The 20,793-nt window shown below is 44.4% G+C and overlaps 1 protein-coding gene across 3 annotated transcripts in view; it reads right to left on the reverse strand.

Annotated features, from left to right (window-relative positions):
• atm (ATM serine/threonine kinase) overlaps positions 1 to 20,793 on the reverse strand; it is a 215,734-nt gene that overhangs the window by 29,704 nt on the left and 165,237 nt on the right. For all 3 annotated transcript variants that reach the window (XM_038818310.1, XM_038818311.1, XM_038818312.1), the window contains exons 51-58: positions 17,342 to 17,455; positions 14,839 to 14,988; positions 12,599 to 12,737; positions 11,875 to 11,957; positions 8,227 to 8,367; positions 4,315 to 4,431; positions 3,181 to 3,330; positions 2,281 to 2,446 (exon numbers count right to left, since the gene is read on the reverse strand). In XM_038818310.1, the coding sequence (XP_038674238.1) occupies positions 2,281 to 2,446; positions 3,181 to 3,330; positions 4,315 to 4,431; positions 8,227 to 8,367; positions 11,875 to 11,957; positions 12,599 to 12,737; positions 14,839 to 14,988; positions 17,342 to 17,455 (1,060 nt within the window). The remainder of the gene's footprint in view (positions 1 to 2,280; positions 2,447 to 3,180; positions 3,331 to 4,314; positions 4,432 to 8,226; positions 8,368 to 11,874; positions 11,958 to 12,598; positions 12,738 to 14,838; positions 14,989 to 17,341; positions 17,456 to 20,793) is intronic.

The following is a 20,793-nucleotide window of genomic DNA, read 5'->3' on the forward strand; positions in this document are numbered from 1 at the left end:
CAAGATGTCCCTTAACTGTCACTATCGTCCCCGCTTCCACCACCTCCTACGGCAGCAAGTTCCAGGCACTCACTACCCTCTGTGTAAAAAAACTTGCCTCGTACGTCTCCTTTAAACCTTGCCCCTCGCACCTAGTAATTGACCCCTCTACCCTGGGGAAAAGCCTCTGACTATCCACTCCCCGCCATAATTTTGTAAATTTATCAGGTCGCCCCTCAACCTCCGTCGCTCCAGTGAGAACAAACCAGGTTTATTCAACCGCTCCTCATAGCTAATGCCCTCCATACCAGGCAACATCCTGGTAAATCTCTTCTGCACCCTCGCTAAAGCCTCCACATCCTTCTGGTACTGTGGCGACCAGAATTGAACACTATCTCCAAGTGTGGCCTAACTAAGGTTCTATACAGCTGCAACATGACTTGTTAATTCTTATACTCAATGCCCCTGCCAATTAAGGCAAGCATACCGTATGCCTTCTTGACTACCTTCGCCACCTTTGTTGCCCCTTTCAGTGACCTGTGGACCTGTACACCTAGATCTCTCTGGCTTTCAATACTCTTGAGGGTTCTACCATTCACTATATATTCCCTACCTGCATTAGACCTTCCAAAATGCATTACCTCACATTTGTCCGGATTAAACTCCATCTGCCATCTCTCCGCCCAAGTCTCCAAACGATCTAAATCCTGCTGTATCCTCTGACAGTCCTCATTGCTATCCGCAATTCCACCTACCCTTGTGTCGTCTGCAAACTTACTAATCAGACCAGTTACATTTTCCTCCAAATCATTTATATATACTACGAACAGCAAAGGTGCCAGCACTGATCCCTGCGGAACACCACTAGTCACAGCCCTCCAATTAGAAAAGCACCCTTCCATTGCTACTCTCTGCCTTCTATCACCGAGCCAGTTCTGTATCCACCTTGCCAGCTCACCCCTGATCCCGTGTGACTTCACCTTTTGTACCAGTCTACCATGAGGGACCTTGTCAAAGGCTTTACTGAAGTTCATATAGACAACATCCACTGCCCTATCTGCATCAATCATTTTTGTGACCGCTTCGAAAAACTCTATCAAGTTAGTGAGACACGACCTCCCCTTCACAAAACCATGCTCCCTCTCACTAATACATCCATTTGCTTCCAAATGGGAGTAGATCCTGTCTCAAAGAATTCTCTCCAGTAATTTCCCTACCACTGACGTAAGGCTCACCAGCCTGTAGTTCCCTGGATTATCCTTGCTACCCTTCTTAAACAAAGGAACAACATTGGCTATTCTCCAGTCCTCCGGGACATCGCCTGAAGACAGTGAGGATCCAAAGATTTCTGTCAAGACCTCAGCAATTTCCTCTCTACCCAGATTTCTATCAAGGCTTCAGCAATCTCTGCTCTAGCCATATTTATATGTATATTTATATAGTGGGCGGGATTCTCCGGCCTCACCCACCCGGTGACCGGAAATTCCCACTCAAGATCAATGGACCTTTACATGGTCCGCATCCCACCCGTGGCAATTTTGCGGCAGCTGGGGTGGAAGAATCCAGCCCAGTGACTTTAACATAAAAGGATGAAAAGGCATGTCAGAGCCAAGCCAAAAGAGTAGAAAGGACCTCTAAAGGTTAGGTCAACGAGATATATTTCAAACTATACAAGTCATCGGACTCAAAACGTTAGCTCTTTTCTCTCCCTACAGATGCTGCCAGACCTGCTGAGATTTCCCAGCATTTTCTCTTTTGTTTCAGATTCCATCATGCGCAGTAATTTGCTTTTATAATGAGATATATTTCAAAGGTTTTTAAGGCGAGAGCGAAGATTGGAGAGGATTTCTAGAAAATAGGGCTAAGGTAGGTGAAGTCAAAGGAACACAGTACTGTTTGGGGGATGGGGTATAGGGCTAGGTATGGTTTTACAGATAGGGTGCAGCCATGGAGGAATTTAAATATAATTCCACGTGTGAAATCAGACAAGATGGGCCTGCAGGCTTTTCAACCTTGAGTGTCTCTATCTTCTTCTCTTCACTTGATGGCCCCACATCCCCATCAATGAATAAACAAGGTCTACCCGCTTGATTTTTCTTTCTGCTTAACCCAAAACCAACTGCAGTGTCCCTGACTGGCCCAGCTGAGAGAGGTAATATTCAAAGTCGGTTTGGCTCAAGATCTCCATTCATTAATATATTAATTACTGACAGAGGTCCAGAGTTCATAGAATTTCATTTGTATAACAATTAGGTAACCTGAAAAGCACTGATACATTACAATGATTAAATAGTGACCTACCTATTGACGAAGTAGCTACACTTCGAGTGTATCCAAGCCGTTTTTCAAACCAAACAGCAGGATCCAAGAATTTTTCCATGCAGAAATATCGGAAAACAGGCCGGAAATTCTTACAGACATCCATGAAGACTTGATATTTATCTTCAAAGCTTAGTTTCTGTGCTTCCTGTAAAGGTAAGTGAAACATTGTGCAACATTTGGTGATGAATTGACAGCCACGAATACCAAAACTCCATTCTTTGGCCAGACTGCAACTGACCGTTAGATATGTACAAAAATACTGCGGTTTAACTCATCCCCTTTTCTTCCTATCCCTTGTGGTAAATGGTCTCATATTCTTTTCATACTAATTAACTTACAGAATTTGAATTTTTCCTATTCCAGTTCCCTCTTCATGAGTTGCATGATGTCATATAGCAACCTGCACTCATAAAACTCTAGGCTTAAAAAAAATCACTTCATAGTTGCTCTTGATAGCTAAATTCTCCGCCGTCTGGATTCTCAGTTTTTCCGGCAGCCGGTTTCCCAATGGCGTGGGGCTGCCCCACAATAGGAAACCCCATTGACCAGCTGGCGAAACGGAGAATCCCAACGGTGTGCTGAACCAGAAATCTGGTGCGGCGGGACGGAGAAACCCAACCCTTATCTTCATCTTTTTCTCAAGATCCTGCGGATGTAGACGAGTAAAGAAATGGTGAAAATCACTCCCAATAATGTTCATATATGAAAGGGGCAATGGATCCTGGAATCTTTTGCCAAACTAGATTTTACATTAAATGCTGAAACCTGTTTAAGACAGACTAGTACTTGAATATAACATGGTCAATTACATAAAATGGCAAAACAATATTTTACCCGGGTGACTTTATTTTTTTGAATCACCAATGTGCTGTGACTCACCAACATTCTTTTCCTGCAGTCTAGGCTGCTCCAGTCATTGGGTCGATACCTTTTATGGGCTCCTTCATTTGGGTTAACTAGATATTCCCCAATGGGCACAGTTCCTGTACACCACTCGAGAATGCCACTTCTCTGAGAAAGAGGAATGACCTGTTCAAGAATGAAGTCAAAATATTCAGGTATAAAACTTATTGACATACTGCACATTTCAATACGTTTACTTGCTGGAGCACGATTGGTGAATAAATAAAAAAATATTAAAAATTCAATGGTGCATTTTATTTTCAAATCCCTAAGCCTAAATGTACTGAAATGTTTATTACAGGAAGTCCAATTGAATTTAAAAATAGGTTAGTAATTGTGGGGTTATGTAACCTCAATTCTTTTCCTCCTATAGGGGTGATTATCATAGGGTAGCAGCTCCACTGCAACCACTGTCAACAGCTCTATTTTTGCTGAACATCTTCCTTGCTCCACAAGACAGACAAGTTAATCTTTGAGGAAACATGTGGAAGCTGGGGGAGAAACTAGAAGTGAAAAATCAGGGGCAGGCTAGATGGTGAAGTGGGAAGCAGTTTGGGCTGGTGGGCATTGGGAAGGAGATAAGCAGCAGAGGCAACAACTTGGATTTTGACGTGGAAAATGTTTTGAAGTTTTGCAGAGAATAAACAAGAAGAATAGATGCTGAATCATGACAGAGGTTAAGGAGAAGTGATTGAAGGTGCATTAATCAGAATTTATCACCCAGTGGCCTTTGCCTCCTTGGTAGACCGGAGACGGATGCTGTCAGCATGGATGGATTCAAAGCCCCCGGAATCAGAGAGCTGGATCAATGACATGGCTGGCTTCCTCAGTCTTCGCCCCAACAGGGTCAATGCTAGGGCTTGTCCAGAGGTGGCAGCCGACTTCTTTAGAGAAAATTAACTGTCAGCGCAGTGGGGGGGTTAGTCTAGATTACTGTTCAAGGAAGGTGGGACCTGTGAGGGAGGTAGATGGTCATTGCACTATGTTTATACTTGTTTGTATATGGTTTACTGTTATAAAATCACAAATGCCTTAATAAAATATTTTACAAAAAAAAATAACTTATCACCCAAAATGTCATTCATTTCAATGCATTTCATTTTAGGTTACCTTGTATGTGCGGATAGTCAGCTTCCTCTTTCTGGTATCTGCATTCTTCTGCAAAAGCGCATTACACATCTGAAAGACCTGCTGCATGACAGCATCCTGTCGTAGATCATCTCGCCCCTGGAGGGAAAAACGCCACTGAATTGGGTTCATCAGGCTACAAACTCTATATTGCATTGTGTGAACCTTGTCAACTAATGCAATATTTTTCAATTATAGCACGTTTAATGCCAAGCCAAAGGAGAAAATATTAAAAGGGTAACCAAAGACTCGGCCAAAGAGGTGGATTTTAGGGAGGTCTTAAAGAAGGAGAGGGTTTAAGAGAAGGAATTCCAGACAAGGTGAGGGGGCAGAGATGTTAAATGATTGAAGGCATGGCTGCCAATGGTAGGGGCAGTAGGTCAGAGCTTGAAGGGTGAAAAGCTCAGTGGGATGGTACGACTGGAGGAGGTTAGAGAAAGGTAGCCATAAAGCTTAAAAGTACCAGGAGACTGAAAGCAACAGATAAAATAATTCAATCAAAATTCCAATTTGCATAAAATGTAAGAAACCTTCAACGCAAAAGTTCTGTTTATTCTGACTCTTTCACAGCCTCACCTTGCATTACCTTTCTTACCATCCTGCAAGCTGCCATTTAGCTTTCCTCTTCAGAAAGATTGAATGCGGATTAATATTAGGGCATAACATTCTTGAACAAAGAGGTGTTTACAGGTGTGATGGTGGAAACGAACTAATTAAAAATCAATACCCAGGTCAAAGTTGGAATAACAGGACTAGTGCTAAAGCTGATTCTAGCACCTGAAAGTTGCAGGCAAAATAAAATCAGGCAGGGTCCCCAAGTGCAAGCAGTCTGCACCCAGACTATTGGTAATATTCAGACCACTCCAAGGAGATTCACAAGTATAGCATGGTAGTGACACACTCTCATTCGCCCAATCACTTGTAAGGAAATGGTCGCTGCTTGGTTCCTTCCTGCCCTTCATCAAAACTCTAAATATCTTCTTGTTCAAGAACTTTGTCATCAGCTCCCCAAGGATCAGCAACTAGGTTATGATCAGTTAAATTCATATGTTGTATTATTTTGGGACTTGCATGGTGTTCTAGGTTTTAACTAAAGGAATTTTGTTACTACGGTATTAATCTGCATTGAATCTTTCTGAAGCGTGAACGCTGAGGCAAGGGGTATTCAAATGGTAGGCTGCAGTCTGCATCCAGATCAGGAGCTGTTTACTTCTGGGCAGCAGCATGTGAATGCCATTGGACCACCATCATACACATTATCATAAGAAGCCACAGTTGAGAAAGGTTAAATGGCAGAATGAGGCAAGGTAAGAAAGGCTATGTAGGACCAGGCTGTGAATGGGTCAGAATAAGCAAAAATTGTAATAAATCTTCAACACAAAAGTTGTGCAAATTGAAAATTTGATTGAATTATTTTATCTGTTGCTTTCAATCTCGTGGTGCGCGTGGATAAGCTTTATCAATAGTTTTCAACTTTCACACTAATATGGGGAAGCTTACCCTACACAATTTAAACCTGATGATGAAAGGAACAGTAAGTATTGCATCTAGCTGCTTAATAATCAGACAGTAGTTAAAACATTTAATTACTTAAAATATTCATTAAAATTTTTTTTTGGTGTTATTCAATTGATTCAACTGTTGAAGATATTTGGAGTGAGATTCCTGGCTGTCTGAAACAATAATTCCATCTCAAATAATGGTGATGGAGTCATTAGCATCAGCGAGCGAGGAACATTCTGCCTTACATAGGTGGATTAACAATTAACAGTTACCGTTGGGCAGCTGGTCCAACATTGCAAAGATTCAGCAACAGTATCAGAAAAAGTGCTAGATAAACCTTCAGTTACAAAGGAAACCACCCCCCATTTTTCTTAGGTATCTGGGATCTGTTGAAGGGTCAAAGTGGAACCTGCTCTCATCAGACACTATTCTGTTGGGCCTATTAAGAAGCAGACTTGATAGAATGTCCTGAGGTAGCCCAGGATCTCCTCCAGAAATCCCCACATGAGACGGGGGCTAGTGAAGGAGGCTGGTGAAAAATGAAATGAAATGAAAATCGCTTATTGTCACAAGTTGGCTTCAAATGAAGTTACTGTGAAAAGCCCCTAGTCGCCACATTCCGGCGCCTGTTCGGGGAGGCTGGTACGGGAATTGAACCGTGCTGCTGGCCTGCTTAGGTCTGCTTTCAAAGCCAGTGATTTAGCCCTGTGCTAAACCAGCCCCAGTGCCACGCAGATGATGTGCACATAGTCTCCTATTGGAATTTCCTGGCCTTCTCTTCAATGGAATTCTTATGGACCTCAGCACTGTCCTGTTTTTAACTCAGTCTGGCAGTTATATTGGAAATACCCAAGGTTAGGATGGAAATTAGCTTCATTACATCTACGGGAGACTTTTCGGTTTACTCATTAACAACTTGGTTAATTGAATTGACAGTAAATGAATCGAGCGTTCCTGTTGTCGTAAATCAGCAGCTAAAGAAGGTGGTCCGGGGGGCAGCACGGTGGTGTAGTGGTTAGCATTGTGCCTCACGGTGCTGAGGTCCCAGGTTTGATCCTGGCTCTGGGTCACTGTTTGTGTGGAGTTTGCACATTCTCCCCGTGTTTGCATGGGTTTCACCCCCACAACCCAAAGATGTGCAGGATAGGTAGATGGCCACGCTAAATTGCCCCTTAATTGGAAAAAATGAATTGGGTACTCTAAATTTATTAAAAAAAATAGAAGGGGTGGTCCCTCTAGAGCATAGCCTCATGGTACAGTGTCAAGAGTAATAGGTCATTTATATGCAGTGAAAAGATTTCTTTTTCATTTTGGTTCCAGTTTTGTAATTTGTGTGAAAGAACCATTGTGTTATTGCCATTTTGGGATTAAAGTTTCTTCTGACCAGCCACAAGGGGAGTAATTCCAGGCAATTTCAACCCGATGACTGTACATCGGCAACACCATGGACTTTAAATTTGACAATAATTGGCAGCCAGTCAGACCAGGATGGGAAGGGTCGTCTTCTGCCTCGCAAGACAGTGTTTATCACTGAGAAACATTAGCCCAGTTGTTAAGTAGCTAAATTTTAAAGAAATCCTGAGAAATGAGTTAGAATGACTATCAAGAATAGCGTTTTCTAAATTGCAAGCTCAGAGTCCAGGGATTATTGGGCTGTCCAAGATGTAGTTTAAATGAACATAAATGACAACTACATTAAAAGACATCATGGAATTTCTATAGGCGATGACAGCGAATGGTTTTATTTTGGACATTGCTTCATTGCATAAACAATGCATAATTTTTATGGGAAAAGTAGCATAGTGATGTGTTACTGGACAAGTAATCCAGATGCCTGGACGCATAAAGACTTGGGTTTAAATTCCACCATGGCAGATGGGAAATTTAAGTTAAGTAAATTTGGAATAAAAAGTTAGTATCAGTAATGGTGACCAAGTAACACCATCCTTGGACACCTAGATGTCCTTTGGGGAAGAAATATTTTGTTCTTGTCCAGTCTGACTTGTATGTGACCCAAGACCAATCACATTCTGCAAGGAGCAATTAACAATGGGCAATAAATGCTGGCTTTGTCAGGGATGCCATATAACATGGATGAATAAAATGAGCAATATTTCTAGAACTATGGTATCGATGTTTACAGGAAGGGCATGGGGAAGTATATCTGCAGCCAGGAAATCTGGAAATACAAGTGTCATGCCAAAGTTATCAGCAGAATCTCATGAAAATGTTATTTATCCAATTTCCTGTCCGGCAGCCGGTCAGCATGAGATCTGGCTGGTTGCAAGGTAGAAAAGCCTAAAGGAGGACACAGTGGGTTTTCCCAGCTCCTGGGAAACCAGTCTGCAGCTGTTAAATGTAAATCTTTTATTTCCTTCCATTATAAATTACCTTGACTAGTTGTCTTCTCTCTTTCCCATCTGACCCCACACAATCAATAATTTTTGGAAGATTCACCCCTCCTGCTAAACGAAACTGAGACCTGAAGGATTTCACAGTTATCATATTTTCATATCTTCCCGATGGATCAACCTGAAAATACACAAGTTCAAGCAATTTATAACTTGCCACTGAAAATTCACATAAGTACTTTAAATTTGGTATGGGTGCAAAAAAGCACTTTGGGGTTTCCCTCCAGATGCTTGCACCTCCTTATTGTATTTTAAACTTTGTTCCATGAAGTTACATTTGCAAAGGCTACATTTTAAACCTGTTTAAAAAATAAATGTAATCCACGTGTTGCCTTTACAAAGTAATATTGATGATGAAATATGTTCTATTATGGATGATAAGGGAATAGTGTAGATGGGCTTTAGAGTGGTTTCACAGGTCGGTGCAACATCGAGGGCCGAAGGGCCTGTACTGCGCTGTAATGTTCTTAGCAGAGGATTTTAAAAATGCATTAATGCAAGAGCTTCCACTCTGCTCTTTCTGAATGTCTAAGGGAGAACCATTGAAATTTGAACCCAATTAAATAACTACGTAAGCACAAAGTAACAAATACTTCTGAAATATAAGCAGTTGCCCATCTGATCAGGAATCAGTCAGCACAAAGCACTCATCAAACTGAAATGCATCAGTGGACAGCTTTCTATAGCCCTAGTGACAGTATCAGGCATGGCCAGGCTAAAGAAAACTAATCTAATGCATAGTTAAGGCACCTTTACTTTGTTGCAAAATATTTTAATAGAACGTATATACACTTCTGGAGAAGGCCTCATCATTTATTTCTTAAAATACATTAACGAAAAGAAAGGATAAGGTCAACATAAAGAGTGGGATGGTGCAGCACATTGGTAGGTTGGAAGGTTGGTTTAAACCCATTTTTTCTAAATGGTGAACTGCCTGCCGTAACTATTTTGTGAGGTGCTCAACAAAAGTTAGCTGCATACCGTTGGTGAAGTTGGGGAGAAAAAAATTAAAGGAAGAAAAATCACTCCCCACAGCTTTTGTGCATTGTTCAAGTTAAAATTGGCAGATAGTTACTGCACTCTGAGCTGGTAACCTGATGATGGGAAATGCATAAAAAAATGCAGACAAAAATGTAAGAATGATAAAGTGTTCTCGCCCTTCTATTAACTCCCTCATCCAAGTCCTGCTCATGACTATTTGAAGTGGTTTTCCATTCACAGATACAGAGTCAATTGCTTTAACCAGGTCCAATCCAATTCCAATTTGAATTTCAAAGGGGAGTATAGAAATCAACCAGTGCCTCTCCCATCACCCATGGCACCTTCCCATGCAATCGCAGAAGGTGTAACACCTGCCCCTTTACCTCTTCCATGCTTAACATTCCAGGCCCAAAACACTCATTCCAGGTTAAGCAGCGTTTCACTTGCATCGCTTCCAATTTGGTCTACTGCATTCGCTGCTCCCAATGTGGTCGCCTCTATATCGGAGAGACCAAACGCAGACTGGGTGATCGCTTTACTGAGCATCTTCGGTCTGTGCGCATTCAGGATCCTGACCTTCCTGTTGCTTGCCATTTTTTAAAAATTTTAGAGTACCCAATTATTTTTCCCAATTTAGCGTGGCCAATCCACCTACTCTGCACATCTTTTGGGTTGTGGGGGTGAAACCCACGCAGACACGGGGAGAATGTGCAAACTCCAAACGGACAGTGACCCAGGGTCGGGAATCGAACCCGGGTCCTCAGCGCCGTAGGCGACAATGCTAACCACTGTGTCACCGTGCTGCCCCCGTTGCTTGCCATTTTAACAAAAGACCCTGCTCCCATGCACATATGTCTGTTGTTGGCCTGCTGCAATGTCCAAGTGAAGCGCAACGCAAACTGGAGGAACAACATCTCGGGCGCGATTCTCCCAAAGGGAGACTGAGTGCCGATGCCGGAGTGAAACCCGGGAGTGTTTCACTCCGGCGTCGGAGGCCGCTCCTCGCCCCCTATTCTCCCCCCCCCCTTGGGGGGCTAGTAGCGGCGTTGCGAGAAACTCGGCCGCCGGGCCTTGATGCTTGTGTCAAAGCGGCGCGCCGAGAATGACGCGGCCGGCAGCGCCCAAGTGACGTCAGCCGCACATGCACAGGTTGGCCGGCTCCAACCCGCGCATGCGCGGTTGCAGTCTTCCCCTCCGCTGCCCCGCAAGACATGGCGGCTTGATCTTGCGGGGCGGCGGAGGGGAAAGAGTGTGTCTCTTAGCGACGCCGGCCCGACGATCGGTGGGCACCGATCGCGGGCCAATCACCTCCTGAGCACGCCCGTGGTGCTCGATCCTCCCTCCGTTCCCCACAGGCCCCACACTTACTGTCGCGCGATGTTCACGCCGGCAGCGACCAGGTGTGGTTGGCGCCGGCGTGAATCGGTCGGGTTCGTCAGGCCGCTCGGCCCATCCGGGCTGGAGAATCGCCGGTCGCCGTGAAAAACGGCAAGCAGCGATTCTCCTAGGGGCGTCACGCAAAACACCATTTTGGGGGTGGGGGGTGTCAGGGCGGCGTGTCGTGATTCGCCCGGCCCTCCCGCGATTCTCCCACCCGGCGTGGGGAGCGGAGAATCGCGCCCCTCATCTTCCGGTTAGGCACGTTACAGCCTTCCGGCCTGAACATCGAATTCAACAACTTCAGATGATCAGCCCCACTTCGACCCATTTGTTTTCATTTCATTTTAACTGTCTTTCACCATTTCTTTCTTTCTTAATATAAATTTATTTTCCCTCCCCCCCCCATCTTATCCACCTTTCCTGCACCTTTCTCCTCTTTGCTTCCCCTTGCCCTCCCCCCACACCTACAGTTCATCCTCTGATGTTAGTTTCCCAGCTGTTTGACCGTTCACATCTTTTGTCCTCTCTGGGACTGCCATTAACACTCTTTCCCCTTGGTTTCTGTGGCCATTAGCACCCGGTTTCCCTGGGTTTCTGTGGCTATGACTCATCTTTCATTCACGCTCCACAGTATAAATATTTCCCACTTTCTGTGTCTGTTAGCTTTTACAAAGAGTCATCGGACTCGAAATGCTAGCTCTTTTCTCTCCCTACAGATGCTGCCAGACTTGCTGAGATTTTCCAGCATTTTCCCTTTCGTTTCAGATTCCAGCATCCGCAGTAATTTTCTTATATTATAGAAATCAATCTGATGTATAAGTCAGGTATAGTTACAGTGCAGGTCAGGACTCTCACAAATACTGCAGTATATTACTGCCAACTAAACAATGCTGTGAAGGAACTGAGACAGGAAAAAAATCTGCATTTCTATTTGTATGCAGCTGGGTCCATTGCAAAACTAAATAACAATGGCTTGATGGTTTCATACAACAATCGGTAATCTTAAAATAAATCTTGGTTCCAATGTAATTACTGTTGACGCTGGAAGGAAGAAGCACACATATGGAGTGCACCTCCATAAATTGTGGGCCAGAATCAAAGTTCCCTCTAATTGTTTTGGGCTGTGTGGGTGATTTATTTAAGTGTGCGGCCCCTTTAAATGTTTTTGCGCGGCTGCGCACATATGGTCATTTAAAGGGACCGACTTGTGCTGGGTTTTGGGTTGTTGTGCACAGGGAATATTAATCAAGATCCTCGACCGGCTTACCTTGAGTTCCATGGTGGGAATAACAACTTCATCAAGATCTTTTAATTTTGTGATAGGCTGCGTTGAAGGAATGTCAATGGCTTCTGCAATTAGAGCGAATAAAATTAATCAAAATAAAAGGCACTGTTATACCAAAGTGAATCATTATCTGAAACATTAGGAATACAGGAAAGCATGAAAGGAAAATCTCACGCCAATTCCTCCGACAAACCACAAATAGTTTATTCAACTGAATATAATCTCCAAAGTGAAGCTTTTACAAAGTTTTCCTCAGCTTCCCACCCCCAATTAGGTGACCATGCCAAATCAGAAAGCTTTTAAGAGGTGAGGGTATCTAAGTCACCTTCATGCTTTGAAACTCCCTTAATACTTTGACAAACGTTAGACCATAAGGAACCTGGGAAAACCTTACAGGTACCCTTTTCCAGCAGCAGCATGTAATAGAATTATGCTCTTTTCTTGTTTTGGTAACAAAACTAGGAGGGCTCATCCGTCTTTTACAGGGAACTATCACTCAGAAGGGCAAAAATAGCTTGAAAGATGGAAGTGAGGCAAAACACTTTGAGAACCCAATATTCTACGGATATCCTTAATATCAGGGCTCAGCATGACTGATTTAAAATAATAACCCTTTTTCTGGTGTGGGTTTTCATATATTCTTGTCTGTCAAGTTTAAAACCAGGGTTATTAAACAAAGTATTACTTTTATATAATTAATACCTACTTCGCTCCGTCTTCCATTTAGTGGCATCCGTGTTTGCAAGGGTGATTAACGCATCACATAATTTCTCAATATCCTTTACCATTTTAGCTTTAGATTTTCGCACTGTGTTTATTATACTGCTGGCAGCATCCATTCTTTCCTAAAGCAAAGAAGCAATGCAATGTTGTGTAACTGAATAAGGCTCAAAGACGGTCTGAAGTACAGACAATTGGAGCGATCCACAATACATTTGAAATGGGCCAAATTAGTATCTCTACTGCAACAGTACTTCTTTAAATACAGGATTTCTAATTATGCCTTCACCAATGATTATAACAGAGTCAAAAATTTGCACCCTGAAAAAAATCACCATAAAGATGCCCTACGAACACAAATTCAAATTTGGCAAGAATTAGTCATAGAATACGAGGTCTTAATTGGGAACTGCTTTCGCCAGAGCTGAAAATGCAGGAATAAAATTCCTCAAATAGGGTGTATTTCCTCGAAATTTGCCTATTATGATTTTAGATCTATCATATAAAAGAAAACAGCTTCCAACCTCCAAGCTCATTCCTGATAAAGTCCAATTTTAGGATTCAGGTTTCGTAGTAAAATTACAACTACTCCTTCCTGGAGCCTAGGTTTATGTGGTGGCATGATCATAGAATTAGACTGTGTAAAAACTCTGGAGGGCTTACTGGAAACTATCATCTTCTTCATCTCCAGAATCAACAAAAAATATATTCTTTTAATTCACTCAATTCTAAAACTTTTTAATTCAAATCTAGTGTACCTTCATTTCTAGCACAAAGAATAGCATGGAACAATAAGTTGCATCAAGTAACTGCCCTGCCATTTTGCCACACTTGACCAATTTCATCATCTCATCTACCCCTTCCATTGCCATTCCATCCCACCCATCAATCCTACTCCGTTCCTCATGCAATCAGTCTCTCCAGCCGGGGAAACTTTGTTGTTGGGCTCCCCTTACCTTCTGTTGTTTTCATGCCCCACTGAGCACCTCCACTATCCTATCACTGCTGCCAGGAGCAATTGTTGATAGCCTCACATGCATCACACTCCAGTCCTCCGCACATCCCAGGTACCACTCACTTGCACCAGATACCAGCCACCAAATAAACCCACCAACAAACAACCCTTAAACTGACTAATCAAAACATTCTGGACAAAAACTGAGTATTATTATAATAAGACCATAAGACATAGGAGTGGAAGTAAGGCCATTCGGCCCATCGAGTCCACTCCGCCATTCAATCATGGCTGATGGGCATTTCACCATAATAGATGCCCTGCCTCTGAAATATCAGTATTCTTGCAAGCGTGAAAGAGACTCAAAACACAGGTTTGTGGCGGGTCACAAATGAAATTAATTGGCATATTTTTTCACTTAAAAGGATTGGAGGATGTGGTCATCCATGTCAAAATCCACAACCATATGTCAGACGCCTCAGACCAAGTTACTCATTACACACAGGTGGAACTTTAGTTTGCCGAATATGGAGTGCACGTTCTCACTCCGTTGCAATACACCTTGCTCACCCAAGTCCAGAGAGGCAAGATATAGCCGGAAATCAAGTGTGCAAAATGGCTCTGCTTCAATTTAATCTGCTAAAATGGCACACCCAATCAGTATAGACCCTCTGTATCAGAGCCCTGAGTTCAAGCACCACACCAGGATTTGAGCAGGATAATCTAAGCAGATACTGCAGTGTAAGGCTGAGGAAGTTCTGTGTTGTTGAAGGAACTATTCGTCAGGGAGACAATTAACTATTTAAATGAATATAAAAATCCAGAACACCATTTAAAAAATAATGGGGAAATTCACTCCAATTAATCCTTCATCAACATCACCAAAATAGAATACTTAATAATTTCTCCTATTTGTGGGAAAATGTAGCATAAAATCTGGCTGCTATGCTGGCCTATGTAACAGTAACTGCATTTGAAAAGTAACTAATTTGATGTGAAACACTGGGACACCCTGAAGGCATAAAATTAACTAAGTTTTTTGTTTCTTTGGCTTTTGCTTCTTGTGCAGCCAAATCTACTCATTTGGGCTCTGTATGGTAAGACTATTTGGAGCACAGCAGTAAGCCGTGTCACAGATCCACCTCTCTAGATCCCATGAGTAAGACAGTCTGGGTGGTCAATCAACGGTACGCTAGGTAACAACAAACCTGCTGAACTCAAATCCAGAATATTAATTTATTCTGATCATTCATCATGTTTTACCAACAAACCTGATCCAGATGAGACATCTCCTTTCTTGTATGTCTCCCTCTTTTCAGTACTTCAGGTTTCCCAAGAATGTCATCCTTGTTTGCATTGGATAAAGCCAAAATAATAAATAGTGTGTGATGTGGGTGATCCAATGAAGTCCTTTCAATTAGCTGTGGTATTAATAGAAAACAAAATTATGAACATATATTGTTAAGTCAGGTATTAGAAATCTCTGAAGGAAACACAGGTTGGAATTTCACTCCAAAGGATTTGCTGCTAGAGCAAATGTGGGCCCCAAGCCCATTCAGAAGGCTGGCAGCACCACCAATATAGGTGGCCACTGCTGAGGCTGCAAAGGGGAGGAGAGGACACCTTCATATTGAAGTGTGGAGAAGAAAATTTCTTAATGCGGCCCCAGAGACTGGAGGGATGAAAGCTCTGACCGCAGAGTCAGAGCCATTGCTGCCATGCCTTGGGCCATCGAGCATTCATAAAAGGAAACCACCAACCCCCCCCACCATTACGCCCCCCAACACTACGTGGGAGAGGGCTGAGTGGGTACCTTTATGTGCTTGATGGTCTCCCCACCCTTGGGGGTGGCTGTACCAATGCTGGTAAGATGGCAATGGGGATACAAACTGGTCATGAATAGACCAGTGAATCAGATTAATTGGCCACCTGCCTCCTGTCAGAAAGCAGCCAACTTAACACTATTTCCGTTGTTCAAAACACCTTGTGGTGGTGGGAAGATGTTGGGCTTCCCTCCCAATCCCTCTCACCTCCCAGCCCATCTCAAGAAGCTGGTAAAATCCTAGCAACAGTTACAACTAAAGCCTTTTAAAACTACTTTAAAGCAATTAATTACTTTATTTCTCCTTTCTGTTATTTAAAAAAAACATTTAGAGTACCCAATTCATTTTTTCCAATTAACGGGCAATTTAGTGTGTCCAATTCTCCTAGCCTGCACATCTTTGTGTTGTGGGGGCGAAACTCTCGCTAACACGGGGAGAATGTGCAAACTCCACACGGACAGTGACCCAGAGCCGGGATCGAATCTGGGACCTCAGCACTGTGAGACTGTAGTGCTAACCGTACCAGCCTCCCCGAACAGGCACTGGAATGTGGCGACTAGGGGCTTTTCATAGTAACTTCATTTGAAGCCTACTTGTGACAATAAGCGATTTTCATTTCAGCCACTGCCCCACCATGCTGCCCCCTCCTTTCTGTTATGTAGGAAAACACTCTCTGCTCCCATTTTACCCTTCCTGAGTCCCATACATATTGCTGTCACCAACAATACTGCTGTCCCCAACATTCTCTCAATATACTACAGACCATCTCCTGTAAGGAAGAACCTCAAGACTCTTCTCTCTGACAGCCCAGTTGCAATCAGGAATTTAACAGTGCAGCAACTAGTAGTTGTGGCTACATGTGTAGGGCAATCACCTTCTTAGCAACACTCTTTCATAAAGTTTTCGTCAAAATAATTTTATAAAAGAAAGACACTTTGATTGTTTGCCCCAAAACCCATTTAGAAGAGAATTAGATTGCAGATCAAAAATACTGCTGAACTAAAATGATGCAAGACTATGCTGCCGTACCCACATTGGTCTGATCAGGAATCAGGGCCGGGATTCTCCCCTACCCGGCGGGGCGGGGGGTCCCGGCGTGGCGAGAACCACTCCGGCGTCGGGCCTCCCGAAAGGTGCGGAGGGGTACTCGGCCCGCTCCGGAGTGGCTGGCGCCCCGCCGACTGGCGTGAACGGCCTTTGGCGCCCCGCCAGCCGGTGCGAACGGCTGGCCGAAAGGCCTTCGCTGGCCGGCGTGATTCCGCGCATGCGCTGGAGCGTCAGCGGTTGCTGACGTCACCCCGGCGCATGCGCGGTGGAGGAGGTTTTTTCTGTCTCTACCATGGTGGAGGCCGTGGCGGCGGTGGAAAGAAAAGAGTGCCCCCACGGTACAGGCCCACCCACCGATTGGTGGGCCCCGATCGCGGGCCAGGCCACCGTGGGGGCACCTCCCGGGATCAGATCGCCCCGCGCTGACCCTGCAGGGGGTCGGAGAATTCCGCCCCAAGTCACTATTAATAGAACAATCCCATTGAGTATAATATATATTCCCAGAATTTGCAGTAGGTAAGATTACATAAGATTGCTCAAGATGTAAGATCTTATACAGTTTTGCATGCAAACAAGGGCCAACAGCAGCATCTAACGCACACCTTAGCAAACCTTTTTCTAATGTGACTCCATTTTAATGTTTAAAATCAGTACAACCCCAGACAGCAAGAGAGAGAGAGAGACACACACACACAGCGAGTATGGTTATGGAGCCACCAGAGTCGGCACTTGACAAAGCCTCCGGGCTTTGGGACCCCCTGATCTAACCATTCAGAAATTTATTACGAATGTATCTATTTGATGGACAGAATAATCACCTTCAGAAAAATAAATCTACAGGTCCCACAAATATTTTTTTTAATGGCTGTAATTGCAATATGATGTAGTCATCCAAACTGAATACCTTGTTTAATACTTCATGAAACCTTTGCCCTCCTGGCATCTTGGTTCCCATGCGAGCAGCCAATTGGTACATTAAAGGTAAAAACTTGTAAGATGGAATCGTTTCTACAGCTTTCTGTTGAAAAAAAGTCAAAAAAGGTAAGAATGCTTTTGAGTCCTCCTACTGTGCAAAGTACATCCTACATTTAGGCTCAAACAATGTTCACAGAACCATTAAAAAAAAACACCGTATGGAGTTTGCACATTCGCCCCGTGTTTGCGTGGGTTTCAACCCCACAACCCAAAGAAATGCAGGTTAGGTGGACTGGCCACACTAAATTGGCCCTTAATTGGAAAATAAAATAATTGGGTACTCTAAATTTAAAAAAACAAACAAAAAACTGCAGTGCAGAAGAGGCCCTTCGGCCCATCGAGTCTACACCGATGCATGAAAGACCCTGATCTGCCCACCTAACCCCACTTGCCAGTACTTGGCCCATAGCCTTGAATGTTATGGCGTACCAAGTAGAACAAAGAACAATACAGCACAGGAGGCCCTTCAGCCCTCCAAGCCTGTACTGGTCATGATACCAACCTTGGCCAAAACCCTCAGCACTTGCTTGTGCCGTATCCCTCTATACCCATTCAAAAGTACTTATCCAGGTACTTTTTAAAGGATATGAGGCACCCCGCTTCTATCAACCTCCCAGGCAGTGCATTTCAGACTGTCACCACTCCCTGCATAAAAAGGATTTTCCTCAAATTCCCCCCCTGAACTTCCCAGTCCTCACTTTGAACTGGTGTCCCCCCGTAACTGACCCTTCAACTAATGGGAACAGCTGCTCCCTAACCACACTGTCCATGCCACTCATAATCTTTTACATCTCAATCAGGTCACCCCTCAGTCTTCTCTGCTCCAGAGAAAACAACACAAGCCTATCCAACCTCTCTTCATAACTTAAATGTTTCATCCCAGGTGACATTCTAGCGAATCCTCTCTGCGCCCCCCCCCCTCCAGTGCAATTACATCCTTCCTATAAAGTGGCGACTAGAACTGCGCACACCACTCCAGCTGTGGCCTCACCAAAAGTTCTATACAGCTCCATCATGACCTCCCTGCTTTTGTAATCTATGACCTGATTGATAAAAGCGAGTGTCCAGATGCCTTATTCACATCCAAGATGGAAATCTAGATTTTGGTTTATATTTTGCTTACTCGCTCAAAGCAACTTGATTGGGGGGCGGGGAGGGGAGATGCGCGGAGTGAGAAAAGTGATTTTCTTTGGATGCTTTAGGTACTAAAGAACCTCCGAGGTGGCCAAGATTTTGTGCTGCAAATTGGTTCAGCCAGTATTTGGTGCAAGGTAAAGACCTGAAGCATATGTTATTTTCAACACTAAGCAGATCTTTAAGAATCTGATTGATAATTGAAGGGCCTGTTTGTGTTCATTAGCAGATAAATGGCATTTTGGTGCTTCAATTATTGCAGCTGCCATTGCTCAGTTGGTAGCACTGTCGCCTCTGAGTGACAAGGTTCCAGGTTCAAATCGGGATTCAGGACTTGCGCGGAAAGTCAAGGCTGACCCTCCACTGCAGTACTGTGTGTGCTGCACTGTCAGAGGAGTCATCTTTCAGATGAGACATTAAACTAAGATCCAACTTGCCTGCTTGGGTGGATGTAGACGATTCCATGGCACTATTTCAAAGAAGAGTAGGGGAGTTATCCCCAGTGTCCTGGCCAATATTCATTCCTCAATAAACATGACAGAAACAGATTTTCTGGTCATTTGCAAATGCTGTTGGTGGGAGTTTGCAGAGTGCAAATTGGCTGTTGAATTTCCTACATTAGAACAGTGACGACACTTCAGAAAGTACTTCATTGGCTTAAATGCACTTTGAGATGTTCAGTGGTAGGGAAAAATCACTATCAAGTAATTATTTTCTCCTCATTTAATAACCTTTCCTAACAGCGACTGAATAGGAATGAATAACCCATTGCTGAGGGCTTTGGGCACTACTTGAGTTATGCTAAATTTCCACTTGCCGCTGATGGCTTTGAGAACACTTTGGAGACATGCTGGGAGATTTTGTTAAGGCTTCACCAACCTTCGGTAACAACTGGTATTGCGTCCAGTTCTGGGCACCACGCACCTTCGCGTGAATGGTTTGGTAAATGTGAAAACATCAGAGAAAAGATTCATAAGAATGTCCAGGGGTGAACGACTTCAGTTACGTTGATTGATTGGAGAAGATGGGCCTGTTTTCCTTGGAGAAGGTTGAGAGGAGATTTTATAGAGATATTCAAAATCATGAGGGATTTGCGCAGAATAGATGGGGGGAAACTGTTCCCATTAGTGGAAGGATCTAGAACCAGTGGGCACAGATTTTATGGGCGGAATTCTCCGCTTTTGGGAAAAATCGGGCGGGCCGTTGTGAACTCAGCCGAGTTTCACGACGGCCTCGGAGGCCACTCCTCGCCCCCTATTCTCCCCTCTCGGCAGGGCTAGGAGCGGCGCTCCGTAACTCTCGGCAGCGGGGGCGTCGCGCCAAGAATGACGCGGCTGGCGCGCCTAATGACGTCAGCCGCGCATGCGCAGGTTGGCCGACTCCAACCCGCGCATGCGCGGCTGATGTCATGACGCTGATGGCACAAACCCGCGCATGCGCGGTGGCCATCTTTCCCCTCAGCCGCCCCGCAAGACGTGGCGGCTTGATCTTGCGGGGCGGTGGAGGGGAAATAGTGCGTCCGATTTGGACGCCGGGCCAATGATCGGTGGGCACCGATCGCGGGCCTGTCCCCTCCCAAGCACAGTCGTGGTGCTCTTTCCTTGCTAGGCCACCTACAAGCCCCAAACGGGCTTCTCACTCCCGTTTCACGACGGCAGCGACCAGGTGTGTTTGCCGCCGTCGTGAAACGGCCGCGAATGGCAGGCCGCTCAGCCCATCCGGGTCGGAGAATTGCCGTTCGCTGTGAAAAACGGCGAGCGCCGATTCTTCCGAGCGGGGGCGGGGGAGGAAGAGAGAATCGCGGGGTGGGGGGCGAAATTTGTCGGCGGACCCTCCCGCGATTCTCCCACCCGGCTTGGGGAGCGGAGAATCGCGCCCTATGTATTTGGCAAAAGAAGCAATGTCAACACAAGAAAAACAAATTTCACCCAGCACATGGTTAGGATCTAGAATGCACTGTCTAGAAGCATGGTGGAGGCAAGTTCAATGGAGGGGTTCAAAAGGCAATTGAATCATTATCTGAAAAAGAAAAACGTGCATGGTTTTTGGGAAAAGACAGGGGAGAGGCACCAAGTGAATTGTGTCGGGAGACAGCCAGCACAGATATGATGAGTCTGCTTCTGTTCTGTGACCATTCTATTATTTAACTGAAGGGCTTCACCTCAAGAGAGTGAATGCTCTGCTGCTTCACCTTATAAGAGTCATCCATCAGGACACTTGCCCAGGAGCTTTTTGCTAGGAGGCATC

Source organism: Scyliorhinus canicula, chromosome 14, assembly GCF_902713615.1.
Source record: "Scyliorhinus canicula chromosome 14, sScyCan1.1, whole genome shotgun sequence".
Classification (NCBI taxonomy): Eukaryota; Metazoa; Chordata; class Chondrichthyes; order Carcharhiniformes; family Scyliorhinidae; genus Scyliorhinus; species Scyliorhinus canicula.